Source organism: Anopheles coluzzii, chromosome 2, assembly GCF_943734685.1.
Source record: "Anopheles coluzzii chromosome 2, AcolN3, whole genome shotgun sequence".
In the NCBI taxonomy this organism is placed as follows: domain Eukaryota; kingdom Metazoa; phylum Arthropoda; class Insecta; order Diptera; family Culicidae; genus Anopheles; species Anopheles coluzzii.
In genome coordinates this window covers 99,544,302-99,569,591 of record NC_064670.1, presented here as the reverse complement: position 1 = coordinate 99,569,591, position 25,290 = coordinate 99,544,302, and the positions used below count along the sequence as shown (strand labels likewise).

The following is a 25,290-nucleotide window of genomic DNA, read 5'->3' as shown; positions in this document are numbered from 1 at the left end:
CAGGTACTGCCATTTGTTATAATTTGACATTTTATGGAGTAGATTTGGGAAAATATTGAAAAGTTTCAAGTTTTTATGCTGTTACATTTAGTTTTTGATGTACAAAACATTAATTTAGAGCAAAATCACATATTTTCTACATTTTTTTTATTAAAAAAGTATTGATTTTAACAGTTGCGAGGACAAATGTGCAGAACAGCAGGTATGTCAATTACATTCGAATTTGATAACCAATTTGACAAATTGAGAGTTTAGAAATATCAGTTTCTAGAGAAATTTGCCTCTCATTTGGTCACTTTTAGATCATTTTGAGCCAACAATAATCAAAAATAAGAATCTTGTACACAAATTAATCCACATATCTGTTCAATTTTCCCTATTTTTCCCCTATCCCTTTATTGTCAAACCAGCACTGCTCTGTCAGCAGGCCCTTTGACAGTTGGCGCATCGTGCCAACCTGCCCGCTCGCTACACTTTGTTTACAGCGTATTATTTTTCGTGTTATTTCTATGTTTTTCTAGCAACCGTACCGAGCGGACGTGTTCGCGGTGCGAAAGTCTTGGTCCGCGAGTGTTATTTTACAGCATCCCCTCGTACGTATACTGCACCAGGAGACCCGACACGGGGGTTTCTCCTGCTGCACCAACTGCACCACCAGCTGGCTGGTGGGTGTGTGTGTGGTATTTTAGTGTGCAGCAGTAGCACCAGCGACGTTAACCTGCCAGCTGCAACTATCCATTCGCTGTTTGCTTACGTTGTGTGTGACTTGTGTGGGGGAAGTGGGTGGGTACCAAGTTCCAAGTGAATGTGGTGGGTCTTGGGTGTATCCGCGCGGTCTGTTCGTCACAGGTTTTTACCGCATAAGAATTTGCTTTCTTCTCTTGCTGTGCCCCATGCTTGCCGTTTTTAGTAAGCCTCTCTATCCCTCTCTCTCTCTCTCTTCTCCACGTTGTGCAATGCCGACGTGTTTGCGTGTGGAGTAGATGTGGCGCGCGGAGTGTCTTCTTGTGATTTATGTGTGTAGCCATTGACACATATCGTCACCGTGCGACACCTTTCGCTTGCTGTGATTTGATTTCCCGTGGCAGGGAGAATATCAACCATAGGGTTTTCGTCTACGGCGAGTAGGGCGGGAGGAAAGCCAGTCTTTAGTCAGTGGCCAAAGGCATTGCTGCATAGCAAGAGAGAAGAAAACTAGTGTGTCATCGTTACGAAGCATCTAAACCTATTTCCGTTTCGTGTTTCTCTTTCTCTTCAACCGGTAGCTTCTTTTTATTAGTTTCTTTTAAACAAAGATCCTCGCACTTTGCGATGTAAAGAGGTGTGTTCTTTTAGTGGTACATCTTCCAAGTGTGTGTGTCCGTGCGTGTGCGTGTGTCTGTGCAGTTTGTGCGCACGTGTGTGTGTGCAGTCTGTGTCCGTGGGTGCATAGTGGCGAGAGCATAAAGGACACACGGCACGGTCAGTGGAGTGAATTTATCGTCCCACTAGATGTCAAGGGTTGCTGTGAGCGGTGCTATTGCAAAGCATGAAGTACCAGCTCGGTAGCGGCTAGTCGAAGGAGCCAAAAGGTCGTACGTGTGCGTGTGTGTGTTTTTAATCGATCGCGTAGGCCGCGTGTGTGTGCCCGTGTCTCTGCTGGAGCTGTCCTATCCCTTCCCGGGTCTGTCTCCTTTGCCCGTGAGTCTATCTCCTGCTGTGTGTGAAAAGCGATAATCAATCTGTGCGGAAACCCCTTGGATCTTGGCCTCTCACTGTGTGTTTACGCGCACCCATCCCAAAAACCAAACCGACACGATGGCGCGGCTTACGGAGGAAATGGTCATTGCACGGTCGAAGCAGTCCGATCTGGCCGCAATCAAGAAGCTGAACTGTTGGTAAGTAGCTGCCGGACACACACACCGGCCTTTGTTTACATTGCAATTGACTGCCTTTCCCCTTTCAAGCCCGAACACACAATCCCCTCTCGTCGTTTGCTTATACCGAAGCCCACCGAAAACGTGCACGAATCATATTCGAAGTAGTTCCAAATTTCGGAAGAAGCAAGCAACATCAAGCACAATATCTGAGGAGGAGGGAACCCCGAACCCCCTTTTACGATACCGTTACACTTGATGATGATTCTCGACACATGGGAACCAGCACGACGACGGGATGGGAAGAAACGGGAGAACCATACCAACGACGGGCATAACATCACAAACCGCTGATAAACTTCAATGGGGAAGTTCATTAGACCGCGCCACCGGACCACGTTGGTACGAAGAAGCGCGAGAACGGCGTTGCCATTCGCAACAGATGTGTGTGCGCGCGTTCGTTCCGTGCGCGTTTCCGTGGCCACCCTTTTACTCCCCACAGAGCGATACCGATCAAAGAATGCAACGGTGCTTTTTGTTGTATCCTACTTCTCTCCCTATTCTCGTCCCAACACACACAAACACAATCACAATCACTCCAACATGTGTTGCAAGGGATAGAGAAGGGAAAAAGGAAAGCCACAAGAAGATGTTTAATTTTTCGATTGGAGAGCTTAGATTGTGCGGTAGGTTTACTTTTTCGCTTCTTTCCTACTGAGCGCCACTGGTCCGATGGGTGTGACTTTTCTTAATCGATGGTAAAATCCGGCCAAACCGCTCGCTACTTGGCGGACCGAATGCGCGTTCACCTTTGGTGTGTATCATAGATCTTTTCGCTACAGCTACAGCTTGACATTAAGCTAAGAATGAGCGGCAAAAAATGTCAGAAAATTTGCCCCACTCTGCAAAACGCCTTGCAGCCGACATCCTACACAGCCCCGATGGCTCAAATCAACCGGTTCTGGCCTGAACCTTTCGCGTAGGAACATATCTCGTACTGTGTTAGGCGAGAGGGGTTGTAATTTCATAAGCTGCAGCCTGGGTATGGTTACATTGCACTAGCATGAATCATAGGGTAGAGGAGCTTTGCCTTAGGTTTCTCGGATCGCATTGAACGAGTATTCTGAAGTCGATCAGATATAATTCCTTCCTAGCAAAGATCAAGTTAAGCTTCAACGACTTCACGCAGGACAGCCTTAACCTTTTTTTTGGAAATGGATACTACGATTTTTTGGAAGTTACTGTCCGCCTTGTTTAATGACCGCGTGGGACCTAAAGCTGAGCGTGACATAACTGTTGAATTCTTCACTTTGTTGTTTGAATTAGTCATGCTTACTCAATCTCAATTGCCTTGATGTCCAGCTACTTGTGAAACAGTCAATTAATAAAATGATTAATTAATATTATCACCAAAACGGAAGCAATTGCTTCAATTTGTTGCTTGTGATATCGTGTAAACGTTTCTAACGACTTTCCACAGCTTGGAACTACGACAAATACACTCCGTTTTAGGTATCTTGCTTTATCAGGTAAACGGTTGTATCTAACCAGCCGTACAATAGAACGCGTCACAGATTTCCTTGTCACTCGACAGCCAACGGTGGCCCCTGCTTATCACAACCCCCCCTCCTTTTTAGTCGATCGTTGATAGCGTAAATCACTTCTAATCTGTTTCTTCTCTTCTTCCTCCCTTTCAGGGGCAGCGAACTGAGCGACGTCTCCATCATCAGACGCATGCGTGGAGTGGAAGTGCTTGCCTTCAGGTAGGAATTCGCCGGGGACTTGTGTGACAGGACTACCGCCACATTTCCACGCAAGGGAAAGGGCATGGTAGTTTGGGCAAGGAGGTTGAACACTTTCAAGGGAAAACCCCCGCGATTCTTGCCAAAACCGATGCGGCGCTCTCTTTTGCGCCACCTCGTTAGTGGCGTGACACGTTCTAAAGGTGGGAGCAGTGGAAATTAGGGAAAACTATCCGCCGCCGTTAAGCTAACACGCCACCACACTCTCGTATTGCGGCATGGAACTTGTGCGATAAAAGTCTCACTCGCCGAAAGAAAAAAACGCACGCGAAACGCGAGTCACGCGAGACGTTCTTGCGTGTGTGTGTGTGGTGGAGCCTACGCGAGAAGTTAAAGCTGACACACGGGCGGACAGTCTCGCTGAAGTGCTGTTAAGGGGAGAGGTGTAGAGGTAGTGTCAGCTAGAAGTGGACTTGAACCATCAGTTGGCGGCATAAGTTTTAAACGCTTCAGTGCAACGCTCATGTTGAGCGATATGCATTAAATTAGGCGGCAAGATGGCTTAACCAAAACGATTCTCAAGAGCGCCAACACACGCGAAACGGCACGGCAGATGACGTGTTTGGGAGAGAGTTGGTTGAGATTAGACGAGAACAATGGAGCACATTTACCTTTTTTTTAACACTACGCAGGGCTCCTTTCGTTTGTCTATGCTTACACACGGGAGCTAATAAGACTAAAGTGGCAAACTACTTACTGCTGCTGCTTACCCTTCTTCAATGCATCCGTTAGCTGTCTGCATTTGAAACAAGGCTGGGCTGGCAGGAAAGCAAACTATTCTTTGTTAATAAATTTATTAGCTCTTTGTGCATTCCAGTCCAATTACGGCTCCAAGAAGAGACCTCCGATGGGTCGTGGAAGGGTAAAATTGCATATTGTTATTAGGTGAGAACGGGCATTAAACTCAAGTGGAGAGACGTACGCTCAAGTTGTCAAGGTTTTGCGTAATGAGTCGTTTTGAGGAGTCAGCGAGATGAGTGACATCATCTCAACGTGTGGCTTGTGTCGTCGGAGAGCCGTGTGCCAGGCACGTGGTGTTTGTAATCCCAAATATGCACACATTCGATACTTTATTTTAATATAATGGAGTCTCGCGTTGCGCCCGAAAGCAACCTCGAATATCCACCCAACATGGCTCAGTCTCTCTCTCTGTCCCTCTCGACCTCAACGTCCTCCTCCACAAGTACACTCCAGAGCTTGTTTTGGAGCTGTCCATTACCAAACACGATGCTGTCCCTTGCTGTGTGTGCGGGGGCTTTATTGGTCGACCACGCGTTTTTTGGTTGGTGCGCCAACGTTTGCGGTGCTGGTGGGTACTCGAAGACTTGAAATCTTCCTTTATAGAGGTAAAACGGGACTCATTTTTGCAACAACAACAAAAAAACACCATCCATTTTACATACGAAGGTCCACCCCGTCCCTTTTGGTTGAAATACAAATTCACTCAATCGATCCGGATCTGGCGCACGTCGATGATCTCACCTTCAACCAGGTGTAGTATGAATGGGTCTAGGTGTAATGGGTCCGGATCTCCAGGTTTATCCAGCGTCACCGCTGCTCGGTGATGTCAGTACTGTTTTCTTCTTTCACCTTCATTTCCTGTACACAACAGCGCTTCCTTTAGGGTTGGTGCTGGCAGTCATTCGGTTACGTTATTATGGGCAAAATGGTCACTCACACTCTACATTTTTTGTTTGCTGTTTGTTTGTTGCGTACACGAGAATGGCAAGCGTCGCACAAATTGCTTCCGCTGATGGTGACAACTTTCTCTCGCACGCTTCGAAGCATGATGATCGCGCTGGGGTTGGGTGTATGTTTTTTTTTTTATGTTGTTTAATTAAAAAAGAACCAGCTTGTGCCTCGGAGTGGAGATGACCACTTTTGTGTAATACCACTAGAGAGTGAGAGAGGAAATTAGAATATGTTCACTATTAACTGTACTCCCATCGCGTAATAGACCTTTGTCGTAAAAATACATTCCCCAGAGAACTACATGAATTTTGATTTGCTAAAGTAGTAACCCTTTTACTCTTGGTGTCTTTCTTGTCTCTGTGTCCCGTTTTTTGTTTGCTCTCGTTCGATCGATATTCTTATTGAAAGGCTGGCTTCATTCTTTATCGATACTACGTGGCACTTCCTCCCCAATGGTGACCCTTCTTTAGCCGAACCAACCGACAGTTTAAACCGTCCACCCTGGTGTACGCCACACCCAGTCCAGCTGGTGCCATCGTTTATCATCGGGTTAGTGCCGCGCGCGGTATTCCACCGTCGCTGATGGCACCAAACGTTGAGCTAAACGCTCGATGAACTCATCCACGCTCTGGAAGGATATTTTTCCCATTGAAATTCCCCGCACACCCATGTGTGCGGTGTAAAATTGTGAAGGAAAACATTGAGTATTAAAGCTTGTGCTGTATGTTTTGCTTTTTGTGCCAAATTTCGGTTCGATTTTGAGGCACACTTTAATAATCGCGCGTGGTCGTAGCACGAGATTGCCTTGAAAATATGTGTGCTTGTTTTATTTGTGGGCCAAAAAACAGAACCATTGTAAGGGGGGAAATTGAAAACTAGCATTACTGTGCGCCACAAATCAAACCACGACAGAACGAAATCAAACCCAAGGCCAAACTCTCTGCCGTGCCGTGCCGTGCCGTGGGGTGTGATGGTGGTTGTGGTGGAAAGCTTTATTTGCTTCCCTGCGCTGGCATGAATCGAGCTGGCTGGCTGGCTACGGCAACATTATTGAGCCTAGAATGAACGCGGCTACCACCACCGTGACGTAGCTGTCCACACGTGGTCAGGTGGTAATTAAGGTTAGGCGGGTAATTGTAATCGGGGCACAATAAGGCACGCGGGAAAATGGAGTCCTTTTTGGGGCGGGTGGGAAAATATTGCCACACGCCACTTTTTGTTTGTATTTTGATTGGGGTTGTATGGGGAAGAAAGGCCCTTATTCATGGCCAACACCTGACATACCTGTCGGTAAAATCGTGCTTTTCTCCGTTTCTAATACACATAGACGGAAAGCTCACACTTGATTATGCTTTTCATCAACTCACGGTAAGATGGATGGTTTGATGTTGTCTCATGCTACGCAGAAAGGAAAGTATGCATGTTATGTAGTATTTTACGATTTCCTTCACACACAGTGTAAAAGGTACGAAACGCTACAAAGGGAGAAACGCTTCTTCAGCATAATTGTGTCAGAAATTAAGCAGCAAGCAAATACACGAGTTTCTTCTGTACGCGCGCTCATCATCCATCCCATCGAGGGTCCGTGATGCATCGTTTTGTTGGTTTAATATGCACCAAAGGAAAAGCGGGTGTGCTGCATGATGCATTGATGATGGTGTTGGAGCAAGTAATGATTCGTCTTCGAATGTACTTTGATATGATACCTTCCTGTCCGTAGCGAAAGAGAGCTGAAGAAACAGAACCCTTTTTTCGAACCAGTACGTAACGTTTGAGATTCGAAACACGAGGTACAGTGCTGGAAATACCAGTAAGCACAACCTCATTTTTGAGAAAACTTCATACTTTCAACCACATGATAGAAAATGACTCTGATTGTCAATGGTAGACTCTGAATGTTTATTGTACGCGGACGATCTTAAGCTAATCCTTGCAATCCGTGAAGCATCCGGTGTTATCTCCCTGCAAAGTTCAGTGAATTGCTTTTCCGACTGCTGCAATAAAAATGACCTACTGATTTCTGTCGATAAGTGTATGGGTATGTCGTTCCACCGAACTGTCAGTCCCTATAATGTATCTGGAACCATACTGTAACGTTGCCACACTTTTAGGGACTTAGGCGTTACCCTAGACTGTAAATTGAATTTTCATCAGCACTACACCGACATTTTAGACAAGGCCAACAAAATGGTACGTTTCATTCGCAGACAATCGAGAGAATTTTCCGACCCACACTGCCTCTTAATGTTGTACAAGTCTCTTGTTCGTCCACTGTTTGAGTCTAGTTCGGTAGTATGGTCTCCTTCATCCAGCTTATGGTCCAAAAAATTGGAGTCAGTACAGAGGTGTTTACTGCTTGGGTTAGAGACGCTTAAAAAGAGACGAGATGTAGCTCAGCAGAAATTTATGTCTAAGCTAATTATAGGTGAGACTGACGCACCCGAACTACTAGCTAGAATTAACATAAATGTACCCTTTAGAACATTTCGTAACTTTAAGTAGATTTAAGTTATAGGGTAGTATTAAGTAATAAGGCCACCTCGCTCGGTCAATTACTTCCACAATAAACAACACAATACAATAGAATACAAAGTCCTTATTGATAGATTCACTCTAATGGAGCATAATGTTCTGACTTTATATTTGTCAACTATTAGCTCACGGGTTTCACTAAGCTGTATAGTTCCTTGAAGTTTGAAATGACTTTCTAGGCTACTGATTTTTTGCACATTTGATAAATCCATTTTAAATACTCTGCTTGATTTTTTTTTAAATCCTATTTAACATCTAATGTTACCAAAATACTTCAACTCATACTTGTTTCTTAGCAACTTTAACAAGCAATTTTTTATTCGCTTTTTGGTAATGAAGGAACATGAATGACTCCAATATTTCACAGATAATTGCATACCAGGTGGAATGATTATGCCTAATATGGGATATCTCAGTGCACTCACACTATTTTTTCATTGAAAAATAGAAATTTGTCAAAAAAGTCATCTCATAAGACTTATTTTCTTTGTACAAACTAATGAGAGTTTTTTTTCCGCTACCAAAGCTTTGTAATCAAAATTGGTCCTGGTTGCGCTTATATGCATGTCTGCCACTGTACATCTCATGTGTGGCACAGAGCCTGAAGCGTTACCGGTACGCTTCGGTAGGCAAGGTAAAGGTTTTGCGATAAAAACCGTCCGATATCAACACGCGTCTGTCGGCGGCATCGATACTGATAACGGTGGACTATGAAATGAGGAATGCTGAAAAGGCGCAGTCTCTTATGCGCAGGTGGGAAGTATATCTTCCTTTTTTCTTACTCGTGCACTAGGTAAAGTGTGTGTAAGACTGTTTGGATGATAGGGATCGGAATGGTAATAGTTTTGAGCTGTTAATTAATATAATTAAACATAATTAACGAAGCCCTGATTTGGTAGAAATGTGATAAAAGCATATATTCAATCCGGTTTACTTATCTATGCTATTGCAAATGCACATATATTTAGATTGGAAATTCCAATACTCCTTCTTTTTAGATTTGTTTTGGAAATTGCATCATTAGATACAGAGCAAACCTAATAAAAAAAACCCGTAACTATAATTTATCTCTCTCTCCCCCTGGTTTGGAAGTATTTCATTTTACTATTATCCTTTTTTGATAGAAAATAGATTAACATTTGGCCGCATTTTTCTGCATCTCCTACCCCACAAATGCTGCTGTATCATCCTGCATACCCATTCACCGTGTTGAATAAATGAATAGTAAAGCTTCTTGTGCCATCCAAATTGGATATGCCGTACCATCCAAACAAATACCATCATCGCCGACGGCATTTGTTTGTGTCGTCGTCGTCGTCGTCGTCGTCCTATCTTTTCCCTCCACACGTTACGTTGCGGCTTCTTTTATTGTGGCAGAAAGAATGTCATCGCTTTTTTACTCACCGCCCAGAATAGGGTTCCCTTGCTGTTGAAGCGTGTCTTCTGAAGCTTTTTATTGCAAACTTTAGCATACGCAAGTGAAAGTGTATCTATGTGGTTGTGGGTGTATGTGGTGGTTTAGCCTTCTATTTTTCTCTGCTTTTTATGGTTTGCCGGTTGCTTCTATTTCTTCACCATCAGCTTCAACCGTGACGGAACCGACCGGCTTTTTTTATTGAAGCCTTCGGTTTACTTCATTTGCCGCGTCGTCGCCCATACTATTCGCTACTTTCGCATTGCCTCAATAGTCAACACTGCCAGCGTTGAAGCTACCCAGTGTGCCAGGGTTTTGTGTGAGTCAACCACGGAAACCCGGAGCTCTGTGCCTGGTTTGCTGTCCCCGGTATGATCGGTACGCAGCACCCACGCACGGCGATAGGCAAATATGCTCCCCACCGAGGTGCGGTACGGGTGGTTGCGAGGGCGCCAACCGATTCCGGTTCTAAACGGAAAGGGTGGCTTGGAGCAGGGGTAGTTAACCTTGATTTTGAAACGAAAGACACACAACTTCTACAGCCATCCTTGCCTTTTTTGGACGATTCCGAGTGGCGGCACACTGTCGTTCCAGGTTTGGTTGTGATGTGAGAAGGAACAAGTTTCAAGTTTGACGTAGGTTCAGACAGGGTTGATCAGAGTAGTAACAGTTTTTGGGCTTGAGCTTTTGAAGTAAGGAGCTTGAAGAGCAAAATAGCGAAAAGTTCCTAATCATACCATTGCTGGTGGTGGTGTTAAAACACGCTAGCTCTAGCTTTAAAAGCATTCAATAAAACAATTGTCTATTATAACTTCACTTCAAACGTTGAGTGTCGAAATGCGGCGATAAAAGTGAAATAATTGGCTTTTACAAACGTTTATGTATTTTGTGTTCTTTTATGCTTGGCATAGTAGTAGACCCTCTCACAACCTGGCTTAATTATCCCACAGTTTGTGGCGGTCTATAAAGCTCCAGCAAACGTTAAACAATTGCATTACGAAACGAGCCGGGGCCGATGAGACAGACAGGGGCATAAAGTTGGCCAAAAAGGTGTCGATTGCATTTCGAATCTATTATGTATGGTTGAAATTGGATCCCGGCCGCAAACACACAGACAAACAGCACACCACGGACACGGATGCTATGCTTCTTGTTGTCCCAATCGTGGAGGAGTCGTGCAGATCCATTGTAATTCAATTTGTTTGCCACAAACATTTGACACCGCGCCGTTGCCGTTCGCGTTCTTGGCCCGGGTTAAGGAGCGTCTTGGAACGTCTCGCGTTACATCATCGTTCGTATAATGCGTGAGACGTTAATTTGTTGGAGCTCGTGGCTTTTTCCCTCCAGCCCGCCAAAGTGGAGCGAAAGAAGCAACAAAAACAGTCCAACGAGACACACGCACACACACACACACACACACACACACGAATTGTAACGATAGCATGTGAGACAGTTAACAAGCTATTTACAGTTCATTACGGGGAAACGGAAATAGACTCATCGATTGTCGAGACACTCATGACATGCTTCCGAAATGGCAAAGAGGAGAGCGCGGTGTGTTGGGTGGATTTTTTTGTGAATGAAACATACCAGACTGACCCGGTTCCTGTGGCGGGGGGGGGGGGGGAGCCGACGCATCAATCAATCAAGCATTAAAAGCACATTCCGCCGATCATCATCAGCTAGCCAAAAACAATCATCGTGGAATTTGGTTTCGTTTTTTTTCGTCTCCCTCTTCTACTTCCACTCATGTTGGATCAAAAGAAGCAGCATATGTTGTGTATCATCAACACGCGAACCAGAGCTCGATCGCGTCTCTCCGTGTTTCTTGTTTTTGCATACCGCGATCGCGCGCAAAACTTTAATTGCGCCGCAACACGCGCACGCTTGCCTGCGCTTGCGCGCCAAACAAGGAGCCGATGACGGACGCGGTGGCGCAGCCACGATTAACTAACCTGCAGTACATCGATTCCGATGTCGATCGCGTCGCGTCGAATGTTGTGCTTCCGTGCACGCGGAGGTGTTAGAGACAGCGGATGGTGGTGGCCTTGGATGCAAATGACTGCCCGCGCTTCCGCGCGCACTTGTAAAATGATTTTTAACGCAATGTAGGAGCTATGTGCTTGTGTAAGCATATGAGGTGTTCGAGAACAGGAGAAACTATCGGAAGTAGATCGAATTTTTAATTGTAAGCTGGATGGATTAGGTGTTGATGATTGAATTAAAGGCTACAGAGGTGTAAGCATGGCAAGTTTTGATGTTAATTTCGTTGGCTATTCTCAGTCAGATTAATGGTACAATCGGTAACGTGGTCCGATCATAACATGATGCATCTAGGGCAAAATCTCTAATGAAACTCAGACTCAATAATCTTAACAAAAATAAGTAAACCCGAACCAAACCTTGTGGAATTTAAGGATGTTGGGTACTTCTAGAGTAGAAATTCTGAATCTCAAGAGTGCTATAAGCTCCTTTGACCACATTCTCATGATCTTAACATAAGAATTACTTCTGATCATCTCATGATCGTGATTTTCCTGGGATTTGAGATCCAGGCCGAACCTATTAACACGGTCTAGATAGAAATATGGTAGGATACTTGAGGTATAGTTGTAGGTCTCAAAATGTCATTATAATCCCTAGGACTGAGTCTTTGAACTGGTACAAATTCTGAAATTGTTATCTAGCTTTGCCTTTGGAATCGAGAATAGATTAAAGGGCAGTTACTGGCAAAAGTTCGTGAGAGAAAAAGCAGATGTGTGAACCGGGACAGGGGTCAAGACCAAGAATAGATCACTACAAAATCAAAAGATACATCTGTTTTGGATACCTGAAATATACAACCTAAATTCCTGTTACACCTTTGCCAACGGTAAACTCTTGCTCCTGTATTGCCATGCCCTGTAACCCGTACGGTTCCAACCCAATTTAGCCCAATTTGTTTTGGTTTTGACCCGTAAGAATGCCATGGATGAACCGGATAAATAGACGCGGCTAGAATTAATGAGCCCATGACTGTTGGAAACGCTTTTCCTATCCATCCGTCATCCGTCTGTCGAGCGTGTGAAGCGATGATGAGTTTCCAATGAACCACGAAAAAGGGCGCTTTGTCATTACGTTCCCGGACGACAAATCATCAATCACGACGGGACGACTTCAACACGATCGGAACAGAATTTCCGCGAACACATGTTCACTTGTGTCCGTGATTTGTGACTCTCCTTATGCTGATGGAATTCTCATCAGCAACACAAAACCCCGTCGATCAGGGTAAAGGAGCCACACAACATTGCAGCTCCAAAAGGTGCGCCATCAGGAACAAAACCGTCACATCAAAACGCACAGCAATGACAGGAAAATATTGATTCAACTAATGAATTATGAATATCAAATTAAGGGTACTTACGCGATGTAGCTCGTCGATCGATTCTTGGTCGATGGTGGACACTGTCGACAACAAGGGGAGCTCCCGAGCTCGTTAAGAAGGAGGGACTCCACTGGAAGGACTCGCACGCGCACGACCATTTCTTGAATGAAATTGTGTGGAGGAACAAAAACACGCACAACTACACATTCCCTTAACGATCGGCCACGCAAACAGAAATTATCAGATAAAATAGCCGCTTTTCCCACCGGGGGGCGTGCTGTTAGAGTGTCACGAACATATACCTGTCAAGAGGTGAAGCGAGAACTGTGTCATTGCGGGAGTTCTGTTACACAAAAAAAGGTGAAACTTAAAGCAATCATTGGGAAATGCGGAAAAAAGCCCTCTGCCTCCATACTTGGCTCCGAATGGTTTGGTTAAAAATTACGTGGTACTATGTCACTGACCTTAGCCATCCCCCACCCATCAAAGCACTTTAGCGTCTTTTTATTGCCCGGTTAACCCTGGCGGAACGGCCACCGAATGCCTAGCCCTAGGGCACCATTGCGCACTGTGTGTGTAGATTGTTCGTGATTTAGTGGGTGTTTACGTTCAAAATAATGCAAACATACAATTACCTACCAGCCCTGGTTTGCAGTGGGTTGCTCAAGTTGCTCCAAACTCCCGAAGGTCACACACTTTAGCCTACAAACAAAGTTTGAGTATGGCTTGGACCGGGGTAAAAGACGACCGGAATTGGAAGCTCACCGAAATAAGTAAGACAGGAAGGTGTGGTTGTGTTTGGGTTTGTTTTATTATATATTCCCACTTTTTCGGAGCTTTTTCGGCGTCCGTAGCAGTCGGTGGTGGGTACTCTCAGGGCCGCGCATGGGTTAGAAAGGCGAGATGTGGGCTAATCGGATGCACAACTCTCCGTTGTTAACAGCTGATATGTTAATTCTGTAACCCTTTTGCGCCACACTCCGTCCGGTTCGTACTTACATCGTTCAGCCTGAAGCCTTCCGCTTGGATGCACAATGCTGCTGTGTTTTTCGATTGGAGAACAACTATTAAAGGGAAGTTTGTTGATGATGGGATTATTCTGCCCTTTTATGGCTTTTATTATAAGAGATTTGTTATTTTTATAAGGCTCTGAAGGCTGTTATGGCCCTCTTTCGTTGTATTTATTTTTTTGAGGATCTTTCGTGTGCCAGAGATGTTGGACGATCCTTGGAGGGGAAAAGGCACAGAATTCAATGTAACCGAACCGCTCATCCAATGGTTTTGACAGCATTTTTTTCCTCTCCAGCGACCCATAAAGATAGTTTTACTTGCACAAACCTACAACGTGGAAATGGTGGAAATGTAGAAAAATCCACTTCTTTCCACCCCTTGACTCTTCTCGTTTCAACCGGTGGCGCTCAGTCTTTCAAAGCAATATTGTTTTAGGAAATGTGTGCCATGCATAATTTATTCTCGCTGGGATGTAGCAGTGAACCAGTATAGAAGGGACCAACAGCAGCAAAACGTTCGGCATATGGTAAAGCGCACCGCGGTGCACGATCATCTCCCCGTGCATGTCGTCGTGCATGAGAGAGCACTACGCCATAAGATCGGCACATTATCCGGGCATCACGATGCCGCCGATGCTCCACCGGTCGGAAAATTGCTCTCTCCGGAAATCAACCAGCCACCGTAGGACGGGGCCTCTCAGGTATAGTGCAGTTGCAGATATGCAGCTTGGTAGATTGTAGAAGAGTAGGGCAAATAAAAAAAATACCCCTCATAAAGTCACGATGACACACGAGGGAAGAGGGCCTGGAATGGAGCTGGAAAATTGCACTAAAAGCCCAGCCCCTCGCGAAAACGGTTGGTTTTGTGCGATAAATTTTTAATACACCGAGAAGATAATGATGATGCACTTTTGCCCGTTTGCTGCTACGTTGTGGGGCTTTGCGTCGCTAGAGAAGCTCACTGGGTTGGTCTCCTTGTCGGAGATGGGAAGGAACCAGGCTAATGATGTCGTTGAAATGGGAAGCAAGAATGATGGGCTTTGCCCTTTTTCGGGAACGCTGACAACTGTTTGTCATCGGCTCGCAGGTATAATAGATGGTTTTGCGGGCCCGTTTTAGCTTCCGGAATGCTTTCCATTTAAGATGTCCCCTGTTTTCCATGCAACTCCAAGGGAAGCAAATAATGGACAGTTTAGCAGAGAACGATCAACACTCATTACACACTCTTGTTGATGGCTCATTGAATCCGCATTCAATGCTGTAAGAGGAAGTATTCGTGCACCTTTCCGGCAAAAGAGCGTTTGATCGGTGATCGGGAGGCGGCACACACAGTATTACACAACCAGTTCCAATGCTGTCTCCTCCATCTGCAATGCAATTGAATCAGTACTTTCTCTCCCGAGTCTATCGCTTGTATGTTTGCTGCCGTTACGAAATTCATTCGATCAATCAATCAATTGTGAGACACAATAAGTGAAGATTGGAATTACAACCTAGCCGTTGCAGCCGGCTGCAGGTTTGAGCGCCGTTTGGAACAGGAATCGAAAAGCTTGGAAGCCATTCAATGGTGTGAACCATGTAACTTGCCTTTTTAAATGTATAAAAGAGAAATGATTTTACTTACAACTACCTGGGTGGGTGGAATGCTTTATCGAGCAATGAACGAACGATCATCGGACTTTCTAAATCGGTAACACGTGCTGGTAATGCAGCTCGATTGCTCCAATAAAGAGGTTATCTATCTTGGATGGATTATGAAACGCTTTTGAAACGAAGGAAGTAATGATAACGATGTGACTCTGAAATTGTAGAAATACCCTTTCGTCAGCGCACCCGCAGCTTAGTTTGAGCTTTTGCTGCATGAAATTGACTAATTTGGTGTGCGTTTCCCCTTTGCGTAATAGCCCGATCTTGTGGTACTGCAACTAGTCTTCAAAGGAAAAGTATATCGAATTTCTTCATCCGACCGTGCGCTAAAAGCACATGCGTACTTCCGCTGCAGGCTTGGTCCAACATGGTCCGGAAATGTCCAACGCCATCCGACCGGTGGTTAATTAATTCAATCCTTTAAATGCTAATAGACGACGATGGCGCAAAGGAACGCAAGACGTGAAGAAACCAAGGGAACCTCAGACTTAGTTAGGTGTGCAGTGCACCGCAACATTTCCGGGTGGGGATTGGTTTACCTCAGCAAATCGGCTTGTCGTCGTCGCTTCTGGGTCTCCTGGGCGGGCAGACCAGAGGCATCCAATTATGCTTCAACATGCTCTCCCTTCCCCATAGTTCGATCCGATTTGGTGTGGTGCGTTTGGTGTGTGTACTGGTGTGTGCTCTGGGGAGACGGTGCAAGGTACACTAGACTGACGGACGACGCGCTGGTACCAAAGGTTGGGAAGGAAGTTCAATCCCGTTCGAAGCTTATGCTGTGCAACAGTTTTTAAGCGGTACATTGACCTCACCCGCGATGAAGAGAGAACTTCCAACTTCTCTCCAGCGAGGTTGGAAGTTGCTGAAGGTGTTCCAGAATGTACTCCAAACTTTCCATTGTCGGAACTGGAATGTTAAAGGGCGAGAGCAGCTTAATAACCACATTGGAAATAAGTTGGGCGTTGGTTGGTGCGGAAATTATAGTACAAACTTCCCAGAGAGTGTACTCCAATCGATCAAAACTCTTACTTCCTGGCTGCTTCCTGGCATTTGTGGTTGATCGTGTAAAAGGTGAAAAATAGTAATCGAAGCTGCTGAGCTATTGCAGTTTCAAAAGCCCAGAGCATTGCAAGCGCTACTGCCAGGCTCAATGGCTTTCGCCTAATAAATCATATCGCCTTTCACTCTGATAGCTTTTTGCTGCTGCTGCTGCTGTTGCGGTGTGTGTCTCAATCATCATCGTAAGAGGTGATCACGCTCAAAAGACAAACGTTGACTATGAAAACACTCACATGAAGTATGAAATTAGGCCAGCTTCTGTTGGTTAGTTCTTTGACTTCCCCAGGGCAACCTTCTGGGGATCACTAAGGCTCCAGGAGAAGAAAAAGCGTCACCTGCAACCATTCGATTAAAATATCTCTTTCTAATGTTAAGAAACGGAAGAAAGACTAACCTTACCTTTTCAACACTTCCAATAAGCGGGTTTCACTTTCTCCTCGTTTATCAGCAGGCTGGTTGTCTGTCCCCGCCGCTTTAATGATGATCAATCACCTGGAAAGGTGGAAATTGCTCTATCGATCGACACTGATCCCCTTCCCAAAAGGTTCCAATGCTGAGACCTGTTCATAGACGAAATTCCCGCTGCCTTGCAATACACCATGATTAGTGGGACGCACCGAGGGAGACTGAAGGGTGCTTCAACGGGGTTTTCTGTTGCATGGCAAGCGAACATTAGAGCCCTTTCCCTTTTGAAAACATAGCCGGGAGCGAAAAGGAGGGATACCCGCGAGCTTGATCTCATTTTCGTCGTCCCCAAAGATGGCTAATAATGATTTCCAAGATTGAAACCGTTGTGTTTGGGGATTCCCAAATAGGTGCCAAAAGCTCACCCAACACGAAAACGAGGAGAAGATGAGTCGACGTTCTTTTGCTTTCCGTGTGGCGGCTGGGTTCGTGATCTGTTGATTATGTTTCATGCTTCCCGATGGAATAGAGAGGGAAATAAAGAGAATAGCAAAGTGGATATGTGTGTGTGTGCTCTCTCCTCACTAATCACTGGCAAAAGCGTTGATTTCCACCAATTTACCAGATAGCAGAACTCATTAACCGGCTAGAGTTCTGCTTTCCCACACACAGGCAATCAGCGTGGAGGTGGGTGGCGCTGTTGTGTGTTTGACGATGAGAAAATACTTATCCGCAAATGACAACGCATTTTAGCGAAATTAGCTACACCGTGTTGTTGGTTCTTTGTCATGGTTAGTGAGACAAAGAATAGTTTGAAGTCATTTGTCGAGATTATTGTTTGAAACATTAAACTAATGAGCGTTGGAAATGAGTAACTGGAGAACGCTTAGCACACCTTCTAGTCGTGAATAGCGTTTCCGATCAATTGTCTGCCTTTTTGAGGTCCAGTTTTTTGAATGCAATTTATTCATCTCGAACCTTGATTTTTAGTGCAACTTCCCCTCGACTAACCGTTGAACTTGAGCAGATTTTCCGTGCGCTTTTTGTTGCCCGTTGCTGCAGCCGCCGCACACACGCGATCTCGGGCCGATGATGGCCGTGGAAAACCCAGTTCCATCAGCGCATCTCTTCTTCATCACGCATCCATGCCGTTTGCGGTTGGGAGCTCCCAGTCGGTTGCACGGTCGATCATGAATAATGCAAGCAAAACGCAAACGGATGGCCACTACTTCTTAGCGGTGGTAGCCGTGGTTTGGCTCGTGTTCGTGTGTGCCAAACACACAGAGACAACAACAAACCAGCCGCGGTTCGCGGCGGGTACTCAACAAAGGGAAGCCAGCAACAAGACCGTTGTTATGCGATAGACCGTTTTTACTGTGAGCTGTACAAGTTAATGTACAAAGAAAATTGGGGGATGGGGTGCAAAATGCGTCTTTCCGTTTCTGTGGCCATTTCCTGTCTTGCTGCAACACCCTGCTTTAAAGGTTGCGCCCAATGTTGCTCAATACTTAACGGCGGTGTATTTATTTTCTCTTTCCCTCTTGCTCCCCTTTCTCATTTCAGTGTTAATCGAATCAGTACACTAGCGGATTTCGAAAACTGTATAAATCTACAGGAGTTGTACCTCAGGAAAAACAATCTGACCGACATCGACGAGCTGGTGTATCTGCAGGTGCGCTTATAAACTCAAAAAAAAGTCTTTGTTTCTAGCTTGCAAGTTTCAAACTCTTCTTTCTTTTTAGAATCTTCCCAAACTGAAATTCCTTTGGCTGGAGGAGAACCCATTGGTCGAGCATGCCGGGCCGGGCTATCGGCAGATCGTGCTGCGCGCCCTGCCCAACCTCAAGAAGCTCGACAACGTAGACGTGTCGCCGGAGGAGGTGGCCGAAGCGATGCGGGCGCCGGTTGCCCAACCGCAACAGCGGCACGAGGTGTACGAGAATCCTTCACCGCCACCGCCGGTGCAGCATCAGCAAACGTCGCCACAGCAGCAGCAGCAGCAACAGTACCGTCAGCAGAGCCCCGTCATTGAGGTTCGTACGGCTGGAATATGTATGAATATGAATAGTGTGTGTCGTTGGATTTCGTCAAAGACCTGGACTAACTTTTCATGCATGCATTGAAATATCATCATTCTGTTGTTTAACGTGACTAAAATTGATTGACTTTACTCTCTATATCTATGTTGTCTCTGTTCTGTTTCTTTCATGCTGCCACTAACCATCGATCGAACTGTCTCGTTCTCCCTCGCTCTCTCGATCAAATGTGATGTCGCCGTTAATGTTTGTCCGTCCATGCGTGTGTGTGTGTCTCGGTCTTCGTTCTAATATACTAAAACAAAACTCGTCATCGGTTGCTTTAATACAAATAAAACACACAATTAAACCTCACCATCACACAACAATCCGCTCCCACGAACGACCCAGCAGCAGATGAGCCCGGAAAATACGGAATCCGAGTGCATCAGCGATCCGGCCGATCGGGCATCGATCCCATCCTCACCGTTGCAGGTAATAAAATGCACCACGCCGTGTCTGTTAGTTGTGTTGAATCCTTGCCCAATCATGAATGCATCCTGTCGGACTGTGCACCTGTTTTTTGCCCATGTCCGGCACAAAAAGTCCTACAGCTTTTTGCACACCCCACACTTCCTTTCAGGCACCAATGTATCCCAACTCGTAGTTTCCTGATTCCATTTTTTGTTCGTTTTTTTGAGTATATGCACCGGCAGCCGCACACCCGTTTGTGGGGCTGTAAATTGTGCAAGTTTATGTTGTGTCCGGTTGTTGTGGGGTGTGTGTGTTTTTTATGCTTTTCCTTCTTTACTTCGCGCCCCAAGTATCCGGCACATGCAGCAGCACCTCGTTGAAGCTTCCGATTGCATGCAGCACCCCGGCAACAACTTCATCTGTTCGACCATTTCGTGGCGGTTCCGTAAACATAAAACCCTTTGCTATGTTTTAGAGCAAAGCAGTACGTCGCTTTAACTCCCGGACCATCTATTGCCTGTTGCATGGTGTTACGTCTTCCGTTTTATGTGTTTTGCTGTTTTATGTGCACTCACTAAGCATTCACTTGCATGATGTATCGTTTATTTCTATCATCTTTGAAACCCTACACCACCCGACCTAAGTAGATTAATAGTTTTATCGTTTTTATTTACTCTCTTTCTTTTCAATATCGACACCATCACGTTTACACGTTGTTATTTTTTGTTTTGTTTTGTTTGTTTACGTTCGAAAACTGCTCCATCTTCTGTTTTACAGCGAAGCCCCCCGAACAGGGACTGCTATTCACCACCGTCCCAGGCACAGAATTCGCATGCTTCCTCGCACTACAACACGAACAATCACCGCGGTTCCTACCAGCAGTACGATGTAAGCGAACATATGCTTGTTACCATCACCCCTTTTGCTCTTTTGCCTTTCAAAATCGCAACACTCTGGTAGCGAAGAATCCTTATAAATTAAATCCACCAGCGCTTTAATCCATCTTCCCTCTTCCCTACTCCACTGCAATCGATTCTGCCGCCCCATGATGTAACCCATGTCCGGTGCATTCCAAAACACGGTACTAATGTAATCTATTTCTAATCGACATGCACTCCACGTAACACACGACAATCATCATCCTCACCAACACCAACAACAACAACAACAACAAAATAACCAACTCTGGCTCTGGCGTCGCGATCACTCATCACTTGCACATCACAACACCATCACCGCCACTACCAACCACCCACCACCACCACCACCACCAACATCAATGCCCTTGTAGCGATCACCGGGCTCGGACCAGGACAGCCCGGTGTCGGGTTACCGAGAACGGGTCCCGATTGCACCCAGCATGTCAACGCACTCGATGAAGGTGAGATGAAACGGTTCGGGTAAAAGCTTCCCGTGGAAGAAAAAATATGCAAAATTGGCCCCCCGAATCCAACGCATTCCAACGCTGCAGTGGAAAGCTTGTTGAAAGCTGTACAGGAAACTAGAAGTAGACGGTTGAGTACGCATGTACCGTACAGGGTGGTAGTACATGGGTTTAGCTTGTTTCCTCCACATTGGATGTGTAATTAGCCACATTAAACCATCGTGAACCACTCCCTCCCTGCAGTGAGCTACCGCTACGCACGGCAGGAAGGCAATATGGGAGTGAATAAAACGAGCAACAATGTTTTGGCCCTTTCAATTAAACCGGAAGAGCAACATATCTCTCTCCCCGAGCAATTGGTGGTGGGTTGAAACGATTGAACGATGAAGATGGGGGGAGATAAATTAATGTCAACATTTTGTTAACGTTTTGTTTCCAAACATATATCGCTTACGCGTGATCGGGGCTTTGCCATTGGAGTGCATCGATTGGAAAGGTTTTCTTTCTCGCCACAAGACATGACGGTGAAAAATTAAAGAGCACAACCAGCCTCACTTAGCCTCTCACACTCGGCTACTAGCGGTTTTTGATAGTAAATTAATTGGCAGTGGCTAACGTTTTAATGTATGGTGAGGCACTAGCGATAGCAAGTGAACAAGTGAGCAAGAAATGAACTTTCCTCCTCCTCGCGAAGATGTTCGAATTGAGGGTGATGTAATACGCCCCAGCGGGTGGGCTCTGAAGATATCATCAGGAAATTATGAAATGTTTAATGTTATGGCATATTGTTGACCGTACTAAATGGAATTCAAATAAAAGAATAAAGATAGTATGAGCTATTTGACGTTTTAAGAATTAAGTTTAAATTTCAACATGAAAAACAAGCTTTAAAATAAAATTGTTTCAAAATACCCTTCTCCCAACAGGAATACTATCAGTCGGATTATCAGCGCCAGAATCCTCCCGCCCACTACCGGCACAGCCAGATGGATCTAACCGAGTGGGACGAGTCTTCCTCGGCCGCACACCACCAGAACAACAACAACAACGGTGGCCAGAATTCATCCAACAGTCATCATCAGCAACAGCAGCAACAGCAGCAGCAGCAGCAACATCACGGCCAGTCAAACTATCAGCAGAACCGTCGTAGCATCGCCGGAAGTACGGTGAACGAGCGGGAACTGTACCAGTACCGGAACGGCAATGGCAAGGGACCGGAATCGCGCGACGAATGGGAGGATGTTGATCGGCGAAGGAACGAAAACAGGTAAACGAAAAATAAGGGACTTTATGGTTGAAGTATGTTGTTTAATATATCTCTCTCTTTCTCTCTCTTTTGCAGGAGATCCGACTCTCGGTTCAACGATAGTGCAAGTGTAATCTCCAACGCACTGCTGAATCACTTTGCCGGCGTTCATCGGAGGCCCGTCAGTAGGGTATGTTGTTTTGTGTGAATAGCCCTATATCTTTTCTACAAATTTCTCTGTTTTTTGCCCTTCTTAAGAACTCCAACCTACTGTCCGCCACCCTCTGCCTGGTGAAGGAGCTCGACTATCCGAGCCTCGAGGTGGTGGAGCACGCGGTACGATGTCGCATCGATGAGCTGGCCGAGTAGAGCGGGCGCAAAACGGCACCAGCAGCATCCGTCGCATCATCGCGTGCTTCATGTGCTCCGGTTCATTCAGCTTACGTGCTCGAATAGGAAGTAAATGTGTTCGCTAATCGGTTTTTAACATGTATACCGTTCGGATTTACCACAATCGATGCTGCTACCTTCCTTGCCTGGCGCAACGGGAAGGCAAAGCCTGAACAGGAGAGATTGGGTTGTTCAAGTTTCCTTCTCCAACCGGTTGCAAATCATACAGTGTCATTCCACTCTCATAAGCAAATGCGTGCTTGTGTGTAAAGTCTTCCGCCACAGGAAAAAAGAAAGTTGCGGCATGGCGTCTAAGTGAACTAACCCGCAGAGAGCGAGATTCTTTCGCCGTTCAATTTACATCACGTTCGTTGCAAGTGTTTAAACTTATACCACTGTACACAAGACACTGTTTCGTACACTGGTACATTTAATCTTTCCGTCTGCCCGTTTCAACAACTCGTCAAAACAACTCGTTCTGAAAGCAATAACTCAACTAGGGTAATCTAAGAATGGGGAGCTTCTTTGCAAAGCGAACTACTCACAATAACTTTGTACTAATGGAATGTGATGACAAAAAAGAAATGGCAGGAAACACAGGAAGATAACTCTACCTTTCTCTTTTTTGTTTGGCGGCTGAACACGGCACCGGAGTCGTCGTCCGTGAGAAGATTGAGCATGATGTACGCGTGTTCTTTTTGTACGAGTATACCCAGAGTAGGAAAAAAAGACTTAATAATATAAATGTAACGAAACAATATAACCTTAGGGGGGAGGAGGGCGAAAGGGCGAACCAGGGGGTATCTGCAAGTCCGTGGGAGTGTGGACGAACGGACGGGTTGAGAAGGAGTGGCAGAGAAGAAGCGCCGGGAGCACAATTTGCCAATAAAAAAAAAAAAGAGTAGAGCAACGGTAGTTTAAACTTGTAGCTGGCAAAAACTTATAACAACAAAACAGCAACTAGTAGACACAATATGAAAATTTATGAAAAAAAGCTGTAAAATAACCTCACACACACACACCTAGCGACCGAAAGGTAGAAGGAATGCCTATGGGGACGATAAAATCGATCGACAGCTCCATTCTCAATTTTGTTTCTGTTACTTAAGCTAGCCTATACTATCATCAAATGCACCAGAATGCGCGTCAAATAATGAATGCTTTAGCTTGTTGCCTTCTTAAGTTAGTTGTACGGTTAGGACGCGGGGAAGGGGTAGTAAGGTCAAGGGAAATTGGGAATGCGTTTGTGCGTGTGTGTTAATAATATTAATAGGAAAAAAGGAAAGAAGGTTTTTTATAGGTAGGAAAATGTCGATTTAGACACGTCGAGAATGGGAACGAATTGCATTTTATTGGATCGGTCAGACAGCAGCGGACAGAGAGAGAAAGTGAGAGAGATAGAGGGAACGAAAAGCTCCCAGTTAACGGTTGAGTGTATGGGTGTACTCCACTGCATCATCCCCTTGCCGTGTTTGTTTTCAGTTAAAGCGTACTCCATAGCATAGCAAAGTCGAGAAGGCAGTACAAATTTCGTTAGAGGAGCACAGGGCCCTTCGCTCCATCCACGTCATTATAGCCTTAGCATTAGTACGGAAGTGTTCAAAACGGTAGGCCAGCAGCACCGGGACAGTGGGGGTTTTTTCGCCGAGTTCTTTAACCCGGCCTGGCCGGTAAGGAATGATAAGGCGTATTTAACCTGATTCAATCAAGCAATTCAACCGTCATCCGTCCTCGTGTCCAATGGCCATCGTGTGCAATCAGAGAAACGCCCAGGCATTCAAGCCACCCGGCAACTGTCCATAGAATGGAAAGCTTTCGTTTATTTTTTTTAAATACATTATTCTAAAAGCATTAATACCGAGCCAACAAAATTACATCGAATGAGTTGAGCTTTCTCATTCTTTGCGTTTTCTTTTGCTATTTTGAACGACGATTGGCCACAGAGCCATGCATTGGGTGGGAATGGAACAAAAACAGGCTTTGCTGGGTGGGCTACAGTACGCTAGAAATATTTCTTCTTTAAAAGAGCGTCGTTTAGCGTGAAGGTCAAACGTTCCTTTGCGAGGGGAAACAGATTTTTCTTACAAAAAATGAAAGAAAGAAAGAAAGGAAACAGGAAAACAATTTAATTCATGAAAACAACCGAAACTCTTGTAACATATACTATTAATAAAGATACTAATAGAATAACAAAGAAGTAAGTGAAGCCTGGTAGCACATGATAAAAGGGAAAGAAACAGTGGAACAGGACATGGAAAAAGTAAACCGTGCTAAAGGAGTTGTTTCGCTGCACGTTGCCATCCCACTAAACGCACCCCTGAGCAGCTGCTACACTAGCGCCACCTATGTGTGAGATTGAAGAAGTAAGGAAAATTTGAATTAATCCGTTACTACCATGCTGGTTGGTGAGCGGATGTAAAGAAAATTAAGATGGATTCTCCATTTTCTCAAGTTAATTCTCAAAAAGCAAAACACCCTTTATTAGTGTAAACACATTTATTTAAACATTGCCTATAGTCAAGACAAGTAATGAAACGAGCTCTAGTTTCTTTGCTGTTACAACACATATAGCGAGCATTTTTCACTGACTGTCTTTCTGTACCGGTTTGGTTGGATTTTTCATGCGGTACAGGCAAACAACCGTGCGTCGTATCAGTTGAGCGAAATCGGCAACCCCTCCGCTTAGCTGATTTCTCCCCCACGACAAAATCAATAAACACCACCAACCCGTGACTTTATTACCACCTTCTCTGGGTGGCTCTGTGTCTGATGAGAACGAGATCGAGATCGAGATGTTAGATGTTCGTTAGTTTGCAGGATTTTTGTTTTGTTCGCGATCTCTCTTTACTGACACGACCGAACAAAGCGCATACAGCGTGTGCAGTGGCCGTATGTTTGGAACATTGATTATTAGTTGTTTTTTTTTGTTGGGACCGCACCATATATGTATATGTGTGTATATAGATATATATGTATGTTACGGCACGGAAATAAGGG

General features: G+C 45.2%; 1 protein-coding gene across 9 annotated transcripts; it reads left to right on the top strand.

Annotated features, from left to right (window-relative positions):
- Positions 1-484: 484 nt before the first annotated feature.
- On the top strand, positions 485-24,490 carry LOC120949344 (cilia- and flagella-associated protein 410). 9 transcript variants are annotated; one of them, XM_040366593.2, is made up of 11 exons: positions 485-593; positions 1,266-1,877; positions 3,554-3,619; positions 18,348-18,456; positions 18,527-18,817; positions 19,214-19,294; positions 20,051-20,161; positions 20,565-20,654; positions 21,584-21,924; positions 22,000-22,093; positions 22,162-24,490. In XM_040366593.2, exons 2-11 carry the CDS (start codon positions 1,798-1,800, stop codon positions 22,270-22,272), a joined length of 1,374 nt encoding a protein of 457 aa, XP_040222527.2. In that variant the 5' UTR covers positions 485-593; positions 1,266-1,797; the 3' UTR covers positions 22,273-24,490. The 9 variants fall into 9 exon arrangements, with proteins under 9 accessions (XP_040222527.2, XP_040222530.2, XP_040222532.2 ...); XM_040366595.2 differs by having other exon boundaries at positions 496-593; positions 1,280-1,877; XM_049606411.1 differs by lacking the exon at positions 485-593 and adding an exon at positions 601-783.
- The last annotated feature ends 800 nt before the right edge of the window (positions 24,491-25,290 follow it).

Excerpts from the sequence above, each read along its gene's own strand:
- LOC120949344 (XM_040366593.2), top strand. The coding sequence starts at position 1,798 with ATGGCGCGGCTTACGGAGGAAATGGTCATTGCACGGTCGAAGCAGTCC. Across the intron at positions 19,295-20,050 it reads TCCCATCCTCACCGTTGCAG|CGAAGCCCCCCGAACAGGGA; the intron begins GTAATAAAATGC and ends TCTGTTTTACAG. Across the intron at positions 20,655-21,583 it reads TGTCAACGCACTCGATGAAG|GAATACTATCAGTCGGATTA; the intron begins GTGAGATGAAAC and ends TTCTCCCAACAG.